The sequence below is a fragment of the Ambystoma mexicanum genome, chromosome 12 (assembly GCF_040938575.1).
Source record: "Ambystoma mexicanum isolate Mex_15411 chromosome 12, UKY_AmexF1_1, whole genome shotgun sequence".
Taxonomy (NCBI): Eukaryota; Metazoa; Chordata; class Amphibia; order Caudata; family Ambystomatidae; genus Ambystoma; species Ambystoma mexicanum.
Window position 1 is genome coordinate 29,105,762 of NC_090936.1, and position 20,589 is coordinate 29,126,350.

General features: G+C 50.3%; 1 protein-coding gene across 1 annotated transcript; it reads right to left on the bottom strand.

The window, feature by feature from the left end:
• Nucleotides 1–6,590: 6,590 nt before the first annotated feature.
• LOC138513203 (secreted frizzled-related protein 2-like) lies at nucleotides 6,591–10,239 on the bottom strand. Its single transcript, XM_069627849.1, has 4 exons — nucleotides 9,800–10,239; nucleotides 8,633–8,802; nucleotides 8,447–8,539; nucleotides 6,591–7,193 (listed from the first exon to the last, which is right to left on the bottom strand). Exons 1-4 carry the CDS (start codon nucleotides 10,081–10,083, stop codon nucleotides 6,886–6,888), a joined length of 855 nt encoding a protein of 284 aa, XP_069483950.1. The 5' UTR covers nucleotides 10,084–10,239; the 3' UTR covers nucleotides 6,591–6,885.
• Between the last annotated feature and the right edge of the window lie 10,350 nt (nucleotides 10,240–20,589).

Consider the following 20,589-nt stretch of genomic DNA (forward strand, 5'->3'; position numbering starts at 1 on the left):
CTGGCAGACTCCAGGATGCACCAGGCTTCCTGTGCAGTCCACCCCCAGTGCAGTACATCACCCTGTGTGGATGGCGAGTTGCTTGTACCATTAGTGGTTGAGGGGAGAGAAAGGATGCACGCCCCCCACTATACCTCCTGGTCCCCTCCAGTTCGATGTTCTGGCAGACTCCAGGCTGCACCAGGCCTCCTGTGCAGTCCACCCCCAGTGCAGCACATCACCCTGTGTGGATGGCGAGTTGCTTGTACCATTAGTGGTTGAGGGGAGAGAAAGGATGCACGCCCCCCACTATACCTCCTGGTCCCCTCCAGTTCGATGTTCTGGCAGACTCCAGGCTGCACCAGGCCTCCTGTGCAGTCCACCCCAGTGCAGAACATCATCCTGTGGGGATGGCGAGTTGCTTGTAACCATTAGTGGTTGAGGGGAGAGAAAGGAGGCATGCCCCCCACTATACCTCTTGGTCCCCTCCAGTTCGATGTTCTGGAAGACTCCAGGCTGCACCAGGCCTCCTGTGCAGTCCATCCCCAGTGCAGCACATCATCCTGTGGGGATGGCAAGTTGCTTGTAACCATAAGTGGTTGAGGGGAGAGAAAGGATGCACGCCCCTCACTATACCTCTCAGTCACCGCCAGTTCGATGTTCTGGCAGACTCCAGGCTGCACCAGGCCTCCTGTGCAGTCGCCCCAGTGCAGCACATCGTCCTCGGGGGTGGCGAGTTGCTTGGAACCATTAGGGGTTGAGGGGAGAGAAAGGATGCACGCCCCCCACTATACCTCTCAGTCCCCTCCAGTTCGATGTTCTGGCAGACTCCAGGATGCACCAGGCCTCCTGTGCAGTCCACCCCCAGTGCAGTACATCATCCTGTGGGGATGGCGAGTTGCTTGTACCATTTATGGTTGAGGGGAGAGAAAGGATGCACGCCCCTCACTATACCTCTCAGTCACCGCCAGTTCGATGTTCTGGCAGACTCCAGGCTGCACCAGGCCTCCTGTGCAGTCCACCCCCAGTGCAGCACATCATCCCGTGGGGATGGCGAGTTGCTTGTAAACATTAGTGGTTGAGGGGAGAGAAAGGATGCACGCCCCCTCACTATACCTCTCAGTCACCGCCAGTTCGATGTTCTGGCAGACTCCAGGATGCACCAGGCCTCCTGTGCAGTCCACCCCCAATGCAGAACATCATCCTGTGGGGATGGCGAGTTGCTTGGAACCATAAGTGGTTGAGGGGAGAGAAAGGATGCACGCCCCTCACTATACCTCTCAGTCACCGCCAGTTCGATGTTCTGGCAGACTCCAGGCTGCACCAGGCCTCCTGTGCAGTCCACGCCAGTGCAGCACATCATCCTCGGGGGTGGCGAGTTGCTTGCAACTATTAGGGGTTGAGGGGAGAGAAAGGATGCACGCCCCCCACTATACCTCTCAGCCCCCTCCAGTTCGATGTTCTGGCAGACTCCAGGATGCACCAGGCCTCCTGTGCAGTCCACCCCAGTGCAGCACATCATCCTGGGGGGTGGCGAGTTGCTTGGAACCATTAGGGGTTGAGGGGAGAGAAAGGATGCACGTCCCCCACTATACCTCTTGGTCCCCTCCAGTTCGATGTTCTGGCAGACTCCAGGATGTACCAGACCTCCTGTGCAGTCCACCCCAGTGCAGAACATCATCCTGTGGGGATGGCGAGTTGCTTGGAACCATTAGTGGTTGAGGGGAGAGAAAGGATGCACGCCCCTCACTATACCTCTCAGTCACCGCCAGTTCGATGTTCTGGCAGACTCCAGGCTGCACCAGGCCTCCTGTGCAGTCCACCCCAGTGCAGCACATCATCCTGGGGGGTGGCGAGTTGCTTGGAACCATTAGGGGTTGAGGGGAGAGAAAGGATGCACGCCCCCCACTATACCTCTCAGGCCCCTCCAGTCCGATGTTCTGGCAGACTCCCGGATGCACCAGGACTCCTGTGCAGTCCACCCCCAGTGCAGTACATCATCCTGTGGGGATGGCGAGTTGCTTGTACCATTAGTGGTTGAGAGGAGAGAAAGGATGCACGCTCCTCACTATACCTCTCAGTCACCACCAGTTCGATATTCTGGCACACTCCAGGCTGCACCAGGCCTCCTGTGCAGTCCACCCCAGTGCAGGACATCATCCTGGGGGTTGGCGAGTTTCTTGGAACCATTAGTGGTTGAGGGGAGAGAAAGTATGCACGCCCCTCACTATACCTCTCAGTCACCACCAGTTCGATATTCTGGCACACTCCAGGCTGCACCAGGCCTCCTGTGCAGTCCACCCCAGTGCAGCACATCATCCTGGGGGGTGGCGAGTTGCTTGGAACCATTAGGGGTTGAGGGGAGAGAAAGGATGCACGCCCCTCACTATACCTCTCAGTCACCACCAGTTCGATATTCTGGCACACTCCAGGCTGCACCAGGCCTCCTGTGCAGTCCACCCCCAGTGCAGCACATCATCCTGTGGGGATGGAGAGTTGCTTGTAACCATTAGCGGTTGAGGTGAGTAGGTCCCCTTCTTTCTGGAAGTTGGGGGGAGGAATCCAACAAGCTTTAGACCTCGGAAATGTGGTCGTAAGAGAACCCGCTTTGTATGTGAGATTCTGGAGCCCGCTATCTGAGAACATATCTTAGAAAAAGGCTCAGGTGCGCACTTGCCAGGGAGCCTTGAGCACACGGGAGGCCCTCACTTCTGTAGTAGTGCAGGGGCTGCGGAGGCAGATGGCCGAGTCAGGAGCGTCTCATGTGGCCCATAAACTTTAGCTCCCTTTCAGCCGGCTGGAATACTTTCCACTGGGTCATATTGACTAGCACTCCATTGGATTCCATCGTCTGAGCGGAGCAATGGATAACTCCTTGTAGTTCAGCAGCCAGCCAAACTCCCTCAGCTTTTGAGCGAAACATCTGTCAACCGTAGTCACCCCCTACCTCTCCCGTCTCCAAACCAGGTACCTTGCTCTCCCGGCTCAGGGATTATCTCACAGTGCGTGCACCACAACACCGTAGGAACCAAAGCGGCCTCTTTAAGGGTTTTTCCCTCTGCCTCCTGCCTAGAGTGGCTGCTTCCGCCGCCCATAGCTACTTCCTGTTTAAATTAGAAGGCGCGCTGTGTAACTACAGGATCTTGCGTTCCACTCCGTGACATGCCAAGCGCAGCGTGCCATGTGGTCCGGGGATATGCGTGTGATATGATGTGGCATTGATAACGCGCCTGTACATAAGTGTTTGCGGGCTCAGTGGGAAGAAATGAATGTCGGGGCGGAGGTGGAGGGGGAGGGGGGGGGGGCGCTGCTCCTCTCTGTGACATCCCCGCTTCGTAAAATTATGCTGTGAAGCCTGGCGTTTGAGCAAGACAAATGTAACAAAAAATGACCTTCACTTCTCTCCATTTTAGATCGCCTCTGAAGATAAGTGTTCATTTGGATACTGGCAGAATTGAAAGGGCCCTTGTACGGTGTGCACAGCTAGTGGCGTTATTCACGCTTCTCCACAGGGCATGCAACTGCCGGAGTATCCATCCAGGGAACCTGTAGCAAAAAAAACACGGAATCCAAATAGAATCCCGACCTTTCCTCCCCGAACGTGTTGCCTGCCAGGTACAGCTGGTGTTGCTAGTTATCGCCTAGACGACACGGCCATTATAAGCAATGTCAGGGCCCGGGGCAGATACTTTTGAGCGCCCCCCCCTCTACAGAACCAAAGAAGTTGTGGAATCCAGAATAGCTGGCTGTACCCCCATGTCGTGCTCTCATCGCATAGATTGGCTGTTGCCTAGTGGCTATTAAAATTATAGTACACCCTTGCAGTCCCCTTCTTCATCCGTCTTGGAATCAGGAAAAAAACCTAGTGGCTTTCACTCGCAGTCTGGGATGAGAGTGTGCCCCAGTATAGGAACAGAGACTTTTTACCACGAAAGAGGTTTACAGGCTCAAATAGAAATGCAGGACACAGATGAGTGGTCATATGAAAAAGGTGTACATAGCACAGAATAGACATAGGACTCCTATTAGCAGCCTCGGGGAATGTAAAAGTTCTCAAGCATGGATACAGGAGACCAACGTTCACATATCATAGAATAGATGGCAGACACAGATTAGAATCTACAAGGAAGGTACACGTTTCTGGACTTCTGGACATAGACTGAGGTAAATTGCGTTGCCACGAGAGAGCAAAGAAACAAATGGCTGTGGTGTGCACTATATCAATGGTCACTATCATTATATATGAAGTAACAGCAGACAGTCAAACCAAGAGTGAGGCTTTTTTGAAAACCATATCTTGAGAAAAAAAAAATCACTCTTGGGGGCATATAATTTTACAATTTTTAGGGAAGGGCATTTTTGACAGGTTAGGCAATATGAGAATACATGAGTTGCCTAGGATCACACACATTGATTAAGTGGTCCGGCTGGGATTTGAACCCGGTCTGCAATTTCTTTACCACTTCGTTTCCCATTTCTTATCACAGAGCAAGGTTGTGAATGCTTGACTTTCATGGACTAAAATAATCCCATTTTGAAGAACTGACTTGGAAAGTTACACCAATGACAGTCCCACAACATGACAAAAACAATATGGGTGAATTTGGTACGCTCGCTTCTGTCTAAGACCCCCTCCACTCAAAAGGCCTACATAAAAATAAAGGTCAGGCAATGGGCTAAATAATGCCAGCATCAAGTGAGAAGGCAAGCCTTTCCCTGGAAGACTTTAAAGTACCATACAGTGATGTTGGATACTTTGTCCAAGATCACTGTGTTGTCCGCTCGCAAAGGCATGATACACTTTGGTTCCAGTCTTGAATGGCTACCTAATCACCAGCTAACCCTTTATGCTCGTCATTGCAGGTTTCTGCCCAGGTTTTACAGCCCACGTCTGGGGGAATCGTGAGGCTACGTTCGTTTTTGAAGCTACCACAATGCATTGCAGGGTGGTTGTTTTATAGCACATCAGATTTTACATTCATCAACCTATACAAAAGGCTTCAGACATAGGAAAGGCTCAGTCAGCCCTATTGGTATTTGGTACACTGATGTGGCATATGAACACACATCTGTTGCAAATGCTTAGCGCACACACACACTGAGCTATCTTCGGAACCATAGCAGCACTCATGATTGATTATTTCAATGTTGGCGATTGCACGTGATCAATATATTCCACATGGACAGGTGGGAATGCTACAGGAGATGTGCCAGAGTGAAAAGAAAGGGCTTTTTAGGATGAATTGATCGAGCAGAAAGAATATGCTTCTCAATAAGAGTAAGGCAATAGGTTTTGAGCCTCGGCAATGCGTCACAAAATATATGACGTTTCTTATGTATACTTAAATAATGGTCACTGAAGTCTTAGTATCAGTCAGCTATGTGGGGGGCGCCGGGGCACATGCCCCTTTTGCCCTCCTATAAATATGTCTCTGCTAGTAGATTAAATAAACATCGTTCACCGAAAAGCTTTGGGGGGCGGTGGGGAGTCAACCTTGCATGGAGGGGGCTGCTGCCCGAAATGGGCGTTTGCTGTTTCCTCCTGTCCTGTTTCCCTTTTGACTCCACTCACAGCTTTAAAACAACTTCATCCTACCCTCACTCAACCCTATCACACTTTCCAACCCCCCCCCCCCCCCAACCCTCCCCACTCCCGCTTCTGCGCTTCTGGCACACCCATGCGTAACATTACATGGCACTGTGAGCCGAGGATTGTCTGGTTACATGAAACTGTCCGGCCTAAATGTCACAGGCCGGATCGAAGCCCCAAGGTGCAGAGTGAATGTGGCCCTGCAGGGCAGTTCTTGAGAGAAACAGTGGAAAGGCCCTGGTAAGGCACGATAAGACCACTGGACTGAAAGAGCTTGATGGTATTATGTGACCCGGAAGCAATCTCAGTGTGCTTATTGGTGCTTTGAAAATAGAGCGATACCCAACTCATTTCTATAGAAAATAAATGTAAACAGTAAAAATAAGGAAATATCAAGTGATGTAAATTCTTTTTTATTTTGCGTATTTTCACACAATGATATTCTGTGCAAAGATCGGTATTTGTGTAAATAATGTGTTTTGGCTTGATGTCGACATGGGTGTCCTCCCCACTAAAGCTGAAGTCACTCTTGTCTAAGGGTGCTTTGTGTCTTTTTGCTTTAGGATTTCTTTTTTGTTCTTTAAATATATCAGAGTTGTGCTATATGTTGCGATCTTCGTTTTTAGCTTCGTTGTTTTCAGTAAGTTATGTATGCATGTTTTTAGTCATCTTTATTTTGGAATTGTTGTCAGTGTACCTACATTTCAGGCAACTCTGGAAATCCTTTCTACTCTATAGAGGTCCAAACGTCACCACCTGCGGTTAACCAGAAAGCGGCCATGGATGTAGAACGGAAAGTGCCCTTGGGACGTCTGCCTTAGGCTGTTGAGGATATTATAGGCAAGCAAAGGTTGTTCTACTGCAAAGAAAAGATTAAGATGGATTTGTCAAGATCTGCCGTGCCCAGGGACTCACTCATGCATGGTGTCGCTGGTACCTTGTGTGTGCTGAAAATCAGTTCCATGTAAAAGAAATAAAGTACATGAGCCATGTTTTTAAGAAAAATGTTTATGGTAATATATATTTATACACTTTATATATAATTTTGTACATATACTATACAGTGATATACAGAAAAGCACATTGGGAGGCAGCACAACTGTACATGAAACATCCCAAAATGATAAATCTGTTTCTATATTTACAATATATACATACTTGTATTTACAGCTGGGTTGGATATTAAGAGCGCATTGGTTATGTGCAAAACATACACAGGGCCGGCCCTTTCCTGGTGGCGTGGCCCGCCCCTTTAGGTGTTGGTTGTCGCCTAGTGCCGCTTGTAGTGCCTTGTGTTCATGCAGTAGTCTCTCTATCTAGCACTTGTGGTGCCTCCATTTCCTGATGGCGAGTGCCAGCTGGGAGTCCCTGCGGTGCCAGTGGAAGAGCCGGTTGAGCATCACGTTGCCGCGCTGCACGTCGCCCACCATGACGTAGACCATGGGCCGGTTGCTGCGCGTCATCTTCTGGGCGCAGTTCTCGTTGATGAGCAACCACTGCTGCACCAGGTTGCGGGTGTCGTAGGGGAGCAGCAGGCCCTGGTTGATGAACTCCACCTGCCCCTCCAGCTCATACTCCTGCTCGCCGCCGGCTGTCTTCCTCTTGGCCAGCTTGACCTTCACAGCTAAAAAGGAGAGAGACAAGGTTTAGTGCTGCTGCTTCGAGGGGTTATGCAACTTCGCACAGGTCCGAAAGGTTCCCTCTGTGCGCTGGTGTTATTTGATTTGCTGCTTGGCGGCCATTACAAGGTTTGGACAAAGGTCAAATCTATGCGGGAAGGGGAACCTGCACATGGGCAACGTCTGCTGCTTGACAGGGATACTGGTTGGTCACTTGGCTCAGCATCTCGGGTTCCCAAGGCAACGGCCACTGAGCGTGACAGGAGCCGAGGTTTCAGAGCTCTTAAGTGGACCCTTGATGCCAAAGGAATAGTAGAATGTCGGGGTCGCTTTAGTTTGTCTGTGTTCTCTGCGTGTACACACAGAGAACACGGCAACAGATATTTCAACGGTTTATAAATCACTTAACAGATCGAGGGCTATCCCTCAAAAAGTTGCCGGGCCTTTTGAAGAACCCCGTTTCATTTGGTTCAAAATGGTCGTTGGCATGGCATTTGGGCAGGAGTTGCGGTACTGCCTTGGGGGCCCGATGCTGCCCTTAAGACGGGTAGAGGGGCTCGCAAAAGTAAATGGGGGGGGGGGGAGTGCATTGTATGTAAGAGCGGGCCCTCCCGGACAGAAACACTGCTGCGAGTGCCCGCCGTGCATGCTACAACTGTGAGCCGTGGGGGCCCATTGCGGCAGGATTTCATATAAAACACCGAACAAAAATATACTTTTCTCAGCAATCAATCTAAAAGCACGCGCTCTGCTCTGCAGCAAAGGCAGCTGGGGAAACATGCGAGGCGGCAATTCCTCCTGTGTGTCGGCTCCGAGTAGTTTCCAATCATGTTCATGTTTTTACTGTAGCACCCAAGGGGTAGTTCTGCGAAGTGGCAAAACTGACTATTGGCACCTAGCACAGGACACCGAGACCTCGGTCTAATGCGGGCAAAACAGCCTCGCCAGCATCCTAAGCAAAAAACAAGGCAATGCTGGAAAAATGCTATACAATAAATAAATGAGACCCATTTAAAAGGGCCCAGTAGAAAAAGAACCACAAGGAGCCTGCTTTGCTTTTCTTTACAGACCCCAGATTGTAGGTTTATGGGGGCTAGCGGGGATGCAAATGCCTCAGAACACTGCTCAGTATTGTAACATGCTGTACCAAGGCACGGAACATTTGTAAGTGGCAGGGCACATTTTGTTATAATAATATTGTTGCGCCCACAGTCCTTCCGACATTGAGCCATCCTTCTGTTCAAGAGCAAGGACTCACCAAAGTTATTGTCGCAGAAGGACTCGAGCACTATTTTCTGCGACGCCACGTCTTCGGGCCCCGGGCATTCCTGGCACGTGGGCTTGGGGAATTCTGCAAAGGAAGGGAAGGTGGTCAGACATCTCGCGGGCAGGTGGCGCGGGGCAGCGGGCGGATGGCGCGGGCCAGGCTCGGGCGCACGCTTACCTCGGTAGATGTACTGGTCCTCCTTGCTGATGGACGCCAGACACATTCCCTCGCCCGCCGGGAAGCGGTCGCAGTCCAGGCTCTCGGGCCAGCTCTGGCCGTGGCAGGCTAGCACGGGGGCGCAGCTGTCCCGCACCGACACGCACATGCTGCGGCAGGGCTGGATGAACCTGGGGTGGGGGAGAGGACAGGGGAGAGAGTCAGCATCCAGCAGCTTACAATCAAACAATCCCTCTATGCAGAGAGAGCAGGCGAGTGTCATTTTCTGTTCCATGACAGTATTTCATAAGTCTATATTTACTGCACCTTAGGGCTGCTGTAAAGTTGCACAGTGGGTGCGATAACTATTACATCCATTTAAAAATGCAATGGGTCGCCTAAATGTATCAAACAAATGAAAATTCTTGCCGCAAGAGACAGAAATGGCCTTGTTAAATAATTAAATAATCAAAGGAAACACATTACAATAGATGTCATATACAAATATAAAATAAGCGCTGTAAACCAGTTACAAACTCTATGAATCAATTAAGTTTAATTCATTAGGTGGCTACAAGAAAAGAAGCAGAGCACTGGCTAAACACTGCATTACAAAAGGTTATGCGTGGTTGGGAACGCGTGATAAATGCACTTTTCACACGATGCTGTTAGAGGAAAAAGGGGAAAGAGAAACATGTGTCTCGCGTGTAACCCTGCAGCTCACGTTCGAAAGGGAGATCACAATAAGCATAAAAGCAGTCATTCTAAAATAGTTAAATCCGTGCAGCTTTAAAGAAGTTGCTAATGGGCCTGACTGACAATACACAGGCAGCGGAGCACTCACATTTAATCAGGGAATGCGGCATTCCCGTGCACACCCCCAAATACCAGGAGAACTTTTCGGGGACTCGAGGAGTGCTCATGCACATGACGAGTAAGAATCGCTGTCCCCAGGGCAACCAGAGATTCGCGAAGGTGGGCGATGTTAAATATTCCTCGGGGAGTTGGGGACCGGTGAGGGCTGAACGGAACTCATGTGGGGACATGGAGTGACACGAGGATGAGGCTTGAATTCGAGGCTAGTGGGCAACCTGTTGAATGTGGACAATGCTCAATATGAAAGAGTGCGCACATCGAAACCCGCTAGCCTCGGTACAGCAGGGGCATCATTGAATCGTTGCAACTTACGTGTCCAGGCAGATGGGGGCGAAGAGGGAGCAGAGGAAGGTGCGGGCGTGCGGGTGGCAGCCGGTGTGCAGGAGCCGCAGCCACTGCGCGCTGCTGGGCAGCACCTCGGCCACGCTGCGCTGGCCCAGCAGGTTGGGCAGCCGCATCTCCGAGTAGCCGACGTCCTGGCACAGCCCCATCTCTCGCGGCACGGGCACGCACTTGGTGGAGAGCTGGATGTCAAAGGCCGCGCAGAGGCCGAGCAGGCAGGCGAGGCGGAAGAGCGCGCGTGCTGGGGAGGGCATGGTGCAGGTCCGGTGGTCACTCCCGTCCTAGAGATCAGCTGTGTGCGTTGGCGGACACTCGGGTGGCCCTGCTTATGTAGAGGCGCGCCCTGTCCTATCTCTAGCCTGAGCCCCCCACTGGCCAATCCGCTGTCAGGGTACGCGTGCGCGCGCCGCCTGGACAGTCTAGTCTCTCTGTCCCCCTGCTGCGGGCATCGAGCTCCTGAGGCGAGGCTCTTGTTTATATGCGCGCGCGCCCCCTGGAGGCCTCATTATCAGATAGGGGGGGAAGGGCAGGGGGGGGGGCGCAGACGCAGCCGGCCACCACCAGACGGGCTTCCAATGACGCCCCCCCGCCCGGCCCCAGGACAGGCCTAACCGCAGGTCGTGTTATGAGCAGCGCTTATTATAAATAAAAACAGAGTGACAAATTGCCATCTTTGTGGCCAGATGCTAAACTGACGGAGGGGACGCTCCCCGGCAGACAGGCTGTCTCCTGGGCCCGGCGGCCTGCTTTGTACTCCCGCCAGGGCTGATTTAGCAACAAAAACACCAGGGCAGGGGGGGCCTTATCAAGTGAGAATGGCCCGTTGTCGCTAATGGGCCCTTGTCTCTCCCTGTGTTCGGGGCACTTTCCTTGTCCAGGGCGGGTATTACTGCGGAGACAGCGTTCTGGGGCGAGGACGGTGCCAGCCCTGCGGGTAGTGCCGCTGGGTGCCCACGTCCCCTCCAAAAGAGCGCTCCTTATCGTCTGCCGGAAGCCAGGCGCTGTTATTTAAAGCACAGGCCGAATGACACGCGGTTTCCATCTACAGTGACACAGACTATATGGTGTTCATACCAGCATTGCCAACTTCCAGGGACACAAAAGAGCGATATTGCCTTCTGGGGTCTTTTAGTCCGAGAAAGCATGGCAGCATGCAACTTATTACACTTCTCTGCCTAAAAAGAGCACATGGTCCAATGAATCCCGCTGGGTTTCCCATGCGTGCTCTCGTTGCGGAATATCAAACGGAACGAGCTTAATTTCAATCACCGTGTGTGCAGCTGCTTTGACAGTAACTCCGGTTTCGTGGCGCTGTGATTAACAGGTGCTACTATTCCCCACGTCAGTGTTTCTCATATAATCGATACGGCACGCACGTGAAGCAGAGTGGTCTATACGCACTATGGAATAAACGGGCGATACATATAGGCAACACGCACATTATTATAGCGGGTTGAAGGGTTTCCGAAAATTCAACAAAAATAGAAACCTAAAAAACAATTTTAATACACAGGCATTTTCAAAAATCGGGATATACATTACAAGTTTCACAAGTAGTTGAAATGGCGATTGTAAACAGATGCGTTTCATTCTATTGTTATGCCATACGTTTATCAATTAGCCACAATGGCGTCGATAAAGCATTCCTTCTTTGCAGAATGTCGTTAAGAGACTATGCTCTAATGAATATTTCCGTATTCAGGGTCACGAACGGGGTCGCCTTTATGTGCTTAGGCGCTAAGGAGTCAGCCTTGCAGGTGCAATGTATATTTCTGCAATACATGCCTAACGTATCCATCGAAGTCCACCCTAGATAGGTTTCGTCTTCAGAGCTCTTTTTTGACGTCGGCATCCGTGGATTTCAGCCATTGGCCCAGTTTCGAAATGTGAAGCTATATGCGGGGATCTTGTTTTCACGCTTTCTTTTGAAACGTCCGATTCTAAACCGCCTGGGGCTGTATCCGATGTTGTGTCTGCCGACCCCTATTAAACATGCCCCCAGTGTCTGAGAGCTTCCAGTATACACTTAGCGGGGGACGCCTTAAAACAACATTTTAACTTTCGGTCGATGTTAACTTTGTCCGTTCTACAGTATCCCTTATCCAAATGCAACTGTGTGGCCAATTGAATTCTCCCACTTTCCCCTCGAAAAATCCCCCGTGACCTCGAAATATTTGCGTGTATTCCATTACGGTGTCAAGGGTTAGATGTACTGCCGGTGGAAACCCCAGTGCCTTCCTCTAACCCCCCCCCCCCCCACCGGCTCCAAAACCACCAAAACCATAGTCATTCAACTTTCAGGGTGGGGTCATTCGAAAGTTTTAGCCTCGTCAGCTCATGCAAGGGGGTGACCATTTCCCAGGTATGTTATGGCCACGTGCTAGTCGGGAAACTGAGGGACCCCACACTCCGAGCACACTCTGCTTGTTAGCCCTGTAAGTAATTCGTGTATTAAACGCAACCCAGTGTCGAGTTAGAAGAAACTCGGATGTTTCTAAATAACTCCTTTGGTTTAAGGCACATAAGCCCGAGTATAAAAGACCAACAGTCGTTAAGTGTGTTACTAGCGCAGGAGCTGTGCTTGCTGAGATTAAATAATCTTAACTGCTGGGGTGGGCATCGGTAAAGCTGTGTAATTTCCGGGAAATCGTGCTATCTCGCTCAGGGGCCTGTGATCCAGGGCTATAGTTCACGGCGGTGGTTTAAAGTGGTTAATTCGAAACCAAGGTACGTCTTGATCGCCCCCCGCAGCTGGGCTCACCTGTGCCCACACATCGCCGCTGCCAATTCCGGCGAGGCCACTGGCGCCTCGTCCATCTCACGGGAGGGGGCACCCCCTAATGATATTGGCCAGAAGACGAGATTCCTGGCTCAAACTTTCCGCACCGTGTAATCGTGCCCACTGAGCCACCTGCGGCGTCTGTAAAAGCACAAGGCCGATGGCGCCAGGTGACAGGTCACTGCATCACGCGCTCAAAAGGTAGGTGAGTGAATTCGGCGATCACAATGAGGATCCAGGGGGTTCCACGGTTTGAAAGGGTCCCACATCTATGAAATCCTGGGGCCAAGGACGGGGTTTCAAGTATTTCTTCCAAGATCACACATCGTGTGCAAGTGTGGCACTCGGGACCAGAGCCTATGCATGTCTCCCGCTTCCACGGGCAGCATTCCCACCCCTTCACAGCCACTGCCCCCTCCAGCCCGAGTTGGCATGTTTGAGAAGGCATGTTACCCATGCGTTGCAGTTTCCCTTCTCCACGCTGGACTTCCAAGCATGCATTGGGGAATATCTGTGTCCCGTCATTAGCATTTGCTTCAGGGTCAAGGTTTATTTGGGCACACTTGTGAACACTGTCACACACCGTGTCTCCCAGAGAAAACGCATTCAGAACTCCTCCACGTTAACAAAGGAGGGACATGTCCCGAAAACAGAAGGATTGCTTCCGCGTGTTTGGTTTGTCCCTCTCCCGCTCACAAAATGCTTAGCGCATTGAAACCCCAGAGCCCGTCTATTGTGGTTACCTGTGGAAACTGTCAAGAATCACACTGCTTGGGGTTGACACTGTCAGGCTCACGCTAAAGGGCCCGAGGGTGCATTTTGGTCTCAGTTGGGTAACCAACAAAAGACAGGGGTCCCCCACATTGAACGTAGAAAGAGCACGCTCGGACTGGCCTGTGGTGCAGCTGAGGGGCCAGTCCAATGAATCCAGTATGGCCAATTGTTTCATCCCGGTGCTAGCGCTGGTTTAGAGAAAGGTCACTGGGCCAATTTGTTTTGAAAATACTCTCCGTCAAAACATTTTCCAAAATAGCACCCCAACTACCACTCAAAGATGCTCTGGTGATTTTCTTCAGGGGTCGCTTTTTTGGCCATTTCTAATGTTAGCACCAGTTTTATTTATTATATTTTATTTCGATGATATATGAGAGCAGCCTGCTCTCAGCAAGTTCGCACCCCAATTCCAGGCACCCGTGGCCTTCCGAGGAGGTCTTTACATTAAGTACCATTAACGTGGATCAGTGACTGCTATTGTAGCGCTTAGAAGCTGGAGTGGTCTGGCATTGAGCGCTATATAGTATCTATATTATTAATATTGTACAACTCGTGAAGGGCCCGGGGTGCTGAAAATGGCTACACCCGGTTGTAACGCCATCAAAGAGGCTGTATAAGAAAGTCCACTGCATATTTGTAATCGGATAAAACAGGAATATTAGATGGCCGGCCAGTGTCCCGACCTTGGCAAGGTGAGCCCTTTCATGTCCCCGCCACAGACACCTGTGCCGAGAACAAAGGCAAGGCCTGTCTCCGGCCCTCATTAGCGCCTGACTGCCAAGTTCATCAGCCCCGGAGCCGCCCGCCGCCCACACAGTCTGGGTCCCAAATCAGCCAAGTGGGGGAGCTTTCAGAATCACGCATCACTGCATACCCAAAGCTCATATGATACAACGCGCACGCATCGTTTCAACACCAAACACACGGCTTTTCGGACATATGTCTCCGTATCTAACGTTCCAGGGCCCGTGGTTTCAAAATGCCCGAGTTACCGGTTGCTGATGGGGCATCAACCTGGGACTTAGATAAAGAGCCAGGCCTGAGAGATATATATACGGGCTTAAGGCACCAGAGGCGACTGGTGTATTTATTTCATTGGAGGGGCGTAAATATTTCCGACATATATTCCAGAGCGACCGTGCGTAGAGAGGGCATTAAAAAAAATATTTGGTTAAAATGGCGCATTTTAAAGCAGACTTCTTGTGAAAAACGGAGTAAAAAGTCAGTTTTCAACTGGTTTTGTAGGATAACTCAAATCCCAAAATGCAAGCCTTTCACAGCACATTTTCATAATGCTTTCGGACACAATATATGTCAGTATAAAAACATTTTCACACTGGCTGTGCCCATACATTTCCATGCCAGCTGCATAAAACATACGCATGTTTGGTTTGCACATAATGGCAGTAGTGATACTATAAGAAATCATTCCTACACTGGTTCTGCCAATATATGCAAGTATTCCTACCAATGAACATAGACCTGCAGGCTCTGCCATTAAAAACGCCATGACACAATAAGGAAACATGCCCAAACTGGTTGCACAATTTAGTCCCGTCTAGGCACGTAGTAACACTTATTCAGCTTAATTCATCATAGAAGCCCAGAATAAAATGCCATGCCACAATAAGAAATAGCCAGACTGGCTGAACCAAAATACAAGCCTAATCATGTAATAACACTTTACATGCTTGTTTTATCGTTGATGCCCAGAACAAGAAACATGCTACAGTAAGAATTGGCTAGACTGGTTGCATCAAAATGTCAGTCTAGCCATGTAATAACGCATCATCCATTATATTATCAACCACAGGTTAATAAAAGGAAGGGTGATGATTTTTTACTGGGCATCTATGAGAGATGCCAGTAAAAAATGTGTTGTTGACGTGCCTCCACCCCCCGCCCACCACTCTCCGGCCGAGCACAAGCACATGGATGCGCACACATTCACACAACGCATTTACACACCACATTCACTCACTCACGACCACACATACATACATTTCAACAAATAAAAAGCTTACCTGCACACAGCTCCCGTTCGGATCCAACTGCATCGGCCTCCAAAATCACTCTGGTTCCCGTGGAACAGGAGCCAGGAAGCAGAGCACTTCCTGGTTTCTGCCCAGGAGCCTCACTACCAGACCACTGATGGCACAGCGTCCTACTCCATTTCTATGTGTGGGGAGCCACACGAGTGCCCCCTCACATATACTAAAATGCAGTTCCCTAGTCTGCATCCCCAATGGGCCAGGCAAGACTGGGGAAGCAAAACGCCCCAGCCTTGCATGACTCATTGGACACGCGCATTTGGGGAACAGAGCTGTCAAAGGGAGACCACGCTTTTCCTTTGACCGTTCAAGTACGCCCAAGAGCGCTCCCTCGGCTGCAACCAGCAGCTGAAGGAGCGCTCCTGGGCTGATGAGGCTCCTCCATGATGGGCGAGGGTTCTGGTGGGTGGCCCCCCTCGCCCATCATTGACGAGTCGCGGCTGGTAATAACACATTTACATGTATACAACTGAAGCTTTGGAGCACAAGGCAGAGGTTCTTTCTCATGCACAGCAGGCAACAGATTAACAGCACAGATTTGCTCCCCTTCTCTCACAACCCAATGGTATTGCATTTTTGGGTTAGGTCTTCCTACACATGTCCTGTGCATTTTGAAGATTAATCAGCTTCTATTAACTCAGTAGAGCTGATTATTTTAATGGATTGTCCAAAGTTACGCCTAAGTGTGGGGCATAATTTATTGCCATGCAAATGAAGACAATTAAATAATAATTACGTTTTGTAGGTGATATTAAATTAATTATTGAGAGATGTTTTTCAATCAATATCTTGTGAAGGTCAAAGACTGCAGTTTTTCGGTGCTACCCTAAGTCCAAGAACTCCACAGAAGGAGAGTTCCCTGAGGCTCCTTTATGCTGAAGAAACACTCCAGTCTCCTATTGAGAAGTAGAAAGCATCTTTTTAAGTGCGAAAAGACCATCCAAGGAAAAGGGAGGACACGGAAGAGATGATCACATATGTATAGTTGTGTTTGCAATCATTTCTTGATCCTCATATGTTGATGTGGATTAACCTACTTTTATGGGATCTTTTATGTTGTTATATGCCACTGAGTGTGTTTATCTGGTTTAAGATGATATCGATAAACATTTTATAACCTTTAATGAGCTTATGAGTATTGATGTTACTGACCTATGTATTTTGTACCATTGAATGTTGATGAATTTTGAAAGTTTTGACTAATGATGACAATGTAGTAACTATGAAAGGTATAAAAGTTCATAATGGACTATAAGGGAGTAGTTTCTTACCTGTAACTCCATTTCTCCAGCATTGGTATCTTTCATGGATTCACATGCTTAGAATATTCCCCGTCGTCAGACTGGGAACCCTCGGTACACATATATATAGTCATTTCCAATAGGAAAAACTTCTGCCCTATCCCCGTCTGCGTCCTCTACGGGGCCGCCCACGTACGCCCCGTTGGACGTGATGGTATATAAGCCCCGCCCCCGCGGGTCCCTTCAGATTTCGACCCCTCCAAGATAACGGGGGGAAAACTTGCTTACATACCAATCTTCCACATTGCAGTCCGGGGAGGCCGGAGGGCGCATGTGAATCCATGAAAGATACCAATGCTGGAGAAATGGAGTTACAGGTAAGAAACTACTCCCTTCTCCAGCATTGGATCTTTCATGGATTCACATGCTTAGAATAGATTGTAAAGCAGTAACATCAAGAAGGAGGTGAGAGTGCAATGTAACTTACATTCGTAGAGACACCCCCAAACACTACCGTTTACACCATGTATGTAAGCAACAACTTATTATACTGATACGAAACGGATTTCCGCCATACAATGCTATGTCATATGACTCAGTATGCACCCCTTGCGCACATATCTACCCAACCACTTATGTTTAGGTCAATAAACTATGCACATTCATGTATACACTGAAAAACCAGCTGAGGCCAAATAATAATAGGCAGCATTCTTCTTGAAACTTTGGCTTACCTCATTGAAAAAGGTGGCGAAGCACTGCCCTTCCCATTTGTACCTCATCCGCGTGCTGCTTTTCCAGGCAGTAGTGGCGCGTAAACGTGTGCGGAACAGACCATGCCGCCGCCTGGCAGATGTCCGTCAGCGGAATTCCTGCCCATAGAGCCACGGAGGAAGATGTCGATCTCGTGGAATGGGCTCTGGGACGATGTAGTAGAGGTCTCCCGGCCTTGGAATGACACAGGGTAATCGCCGAGGAGACCCAGCGAGCCAGACCTTGTTTGGAGATAGCCTTACCCCTAGCCGAGGGGCCGTAGGCGACGAATAGCTGTCTGGTGGCTCTGATATCTTGCGTTTTTTGCAGGTAAAATTTTAGCGCCCTTTTGACGTCCAGAGTGTGAAGAGCCTTCTCCGCCGTCGACGAAGGAGATGCAAAGAAAGTAGGGAGTACCAGGGTCGAGTGCTTATGATAGACCGACGGTACTTTTGGGATGAATGAAGGGTTAGTTGATAAAATAACTTTGTCCTTAAAGAACCTCAGATATGGAGGGTCTATGACCAGTGCCTGTAGTTCCGACATTCTTCTAGCCGAAGTGATGGCAACTAGGAACGCGAGTTTCCAAGATAGAAATTGTAGAGATGAAGAGGACATTGGCTCAAAGGGAGGCTTCATTAAGGCAGCTAGAACCGTGTTCAGACTCCACGACGGTGGGAACCGTTTTTCCGGAGGGAAGGTTCTAAACAGACCCTTCATGAAATGCTTCACTAGCCTGTCACTGAATAGTGGAGGGGACTGTCTTCTTCTGGTAAATCTCGAAACAGCCGCCAGGTGTACTTTGATTGACGATGATGACAGTCCGCTCTCCGCAAGATGAAGAAGATACAGGAGGATTTGCTCCGGAGTTACTTCCAAAGGTTGTATATTTTGTTGTGTTTGACACCATATACAGAACCTTTTCCATTTGCTTACATATGATTTGTTAGTGGACGGGGCTCTGGCCGCCTGCAGAATCCTTCGGCAATCAGTCGAGACTTTTAGGTTCCCGAACTCCGAGAAGTCAGGAGCCATGCAGTTAAGTTCAGGCTGTCCGGATTGTGGTGCCACACGGTCCCCTCGTCCCTGGACAGGAGGTTCGGTACTTTCCTGAATGGTATCGGCTGATCCAGCGACAGATGAAGGAGGTCTGAGAACCATGGTTGCCTCGGCCAGCGCGGGGCCACTAGGATGACCCGGCAATTGTACCTGTGGATCCCCTGGATCGTCCTCCGTATGAGGGGAAATGGAGGGAAGGCGTAGAGGAACTTGCCTGTCCACGGAAACGAGAACGCTTCCCCCAGGGAGCCTGTTTGGGGCCATCTGCTCGCGAACTGAGCACATTTTCGGTTTCTTTCCGTGGCGAAGAGATCGATCGACGGGGTCCCCCATCTTTCGAAGATTTCCCCGAGTTGAGTGGAGTCCAGCTCCCACTCGTGTATTTGTGACATAGTCCTGCTCAGGGAATCCGCCTGTAAGTTCTTCGCTCCCGGTAGGTGGTATGCCACTAGGGAGATGTGGTGTTTTAAAGCCCAATGCCAGATCTTTTGAGCTTCCTTCGAGAGGGTCCTGGATCTGGTGCCACCCTGTTTTATCAGGTAGAACATAGCTGTCGTATTGTCCGTGAGCACTCTTACTTTTGACCCCTTGATGTGTGGGAGGAAAGATTTCAGGGCCCATCTCACCGCCCTTAGCTCCAGGACGTTGATATGTAGGCGAGATTCGGTCGACAACCACCTGCCTTGGGTTTGGTGACGTGACATGTGTGCTCCCCAGCCCGACAGAGAGGCGTCTGTAATGATGGTGTTCTGAAATTCCGGCTCCTGCAGGGGGACCCCTCTGTCCAGGTTGCGCGCCACTTTCCACCATCGGATGGCTTTGATAACTCGTTCGTCGTCGACTATTATCTTGTCCGACCAGCGGCCTGTGGCCTGCTTCCATCTGTCTGATAGGAACTCCTGTAGAGGTCTCATGAACAACCGGCAGTTCGCGACTAGGTGGATGCACGATGCCATGGAGCCGAGGAGAGCCGCATATTTTCTTACTGACAACCTTCTCTGTAAACGAAGTTGGCTTGTCAGGTGTTTGATCTTCAACAACCTTTCCAGGGATGGTTTCACTAGTCCCGTGTGGGTGTCGAATTGAGCACCTAGGAACTTCAAGCTCTTCGAGGGCTTTAGTGAAGACTTTTCGTAGTTCACTGCAAATCCCAGACGCTGTAGCAGTCGCAAGGTGGTCAATAGGCTGTCGTTGGTCGACGCTGGGGAGGATCCCCTCACGAGCCAGTCGTCGAGGTACGGGTAAACGTGATGCCCTTCCTTCCGCAGCCAGGCTGCTACGGGTGCTAGGCACTTTGTAAAGGTTCTTGGGGAGGACTTCAGGCCGAAAGGGAGCACAGTAAATTGGTAGTGTGTTTGGCCGACTAGGAACCTCAGGAACCTCCTGTGGTGAGTGCGCACCGGAATGTGAAAATACGCATCTTGGAGGTCCAGAGACGCCAGGAAATCGTTCTTTTGGACCGATCTGATTACCTCCTGTAGAGTAAGCATCTTGAACTTTTGACTCAGCAGGGTTTTGTTGAGGTCCCGTAGGTCGAGGATGGGGCGCCACTTCCCGTTTGGTTTCTTTACTACGAAGCAGCGTGAGTAAACCCCTAAGCTTCTCTGTGAAGCAGGGACTAACTCGATGGCGCCTTTTTTTAGCATGAGCGCAACCTCTCGACGCAAGACGCTTAGGTGTGGTTGAGACAGGCGTATCGGTGGACGTCTTGGAGGTCTGGATTTGAATCTTAGGGAATGTCCCAGTCTCACCGTGTCCAGAACCCACCGATCTGTCGTAATTGACTCCCATTCCTCGACGCAACTTGACACTCTCCCTCCTAGAACGTCATTGTTGATCTTTTTGTTTTCCCGTCGACGACGAGTAAGTGGGACGTCTCTTAGAGGCCTGGAAATTTCTGCGTCGGGTCGAGGACTGTGAGGCGCGTCTATAGCCTTGGGACGGATATGAAGACCTCCCGAATGCTCTATCCCTGGATCCCGCAAATCGTGCGTTTCCCGTAGCTCCTCTAAAGGGGCGAAAGGAACGAAAGGGCTTACCGCTTTGGAGAGAGCCCAGCGAGCGCGCCGTCTCAGAGTCCTCCTTCATTCCTTTCAAGGCCTC

Excerpts from the sequence above, each read along its gene's own strand:
- LOC138513203 (XM_069627849.1), bottom strand. The coding sequence starts at position 10,083 with ATGCCCTCCCCAGCACGCGCGCTCTTCCGCCTCGCCTGCCTGCTCGGC. Across the intron at positions 8,803-9,799 it reads GCCCCCATCTGCCTGGACAC|GTTCATCCAGCCCTGCCGCA; the intron begins GTAAGTTGCAAC and ends CCCCCACCCCAG. Across the intron at positions 8,540-8,632 it reads GGACCAGTACATCTACCGAG|AATTCCCCAAGCCCACGTGC; the intron begins GTAAGCGTGCGC and ends CTTCCTTTGCAG.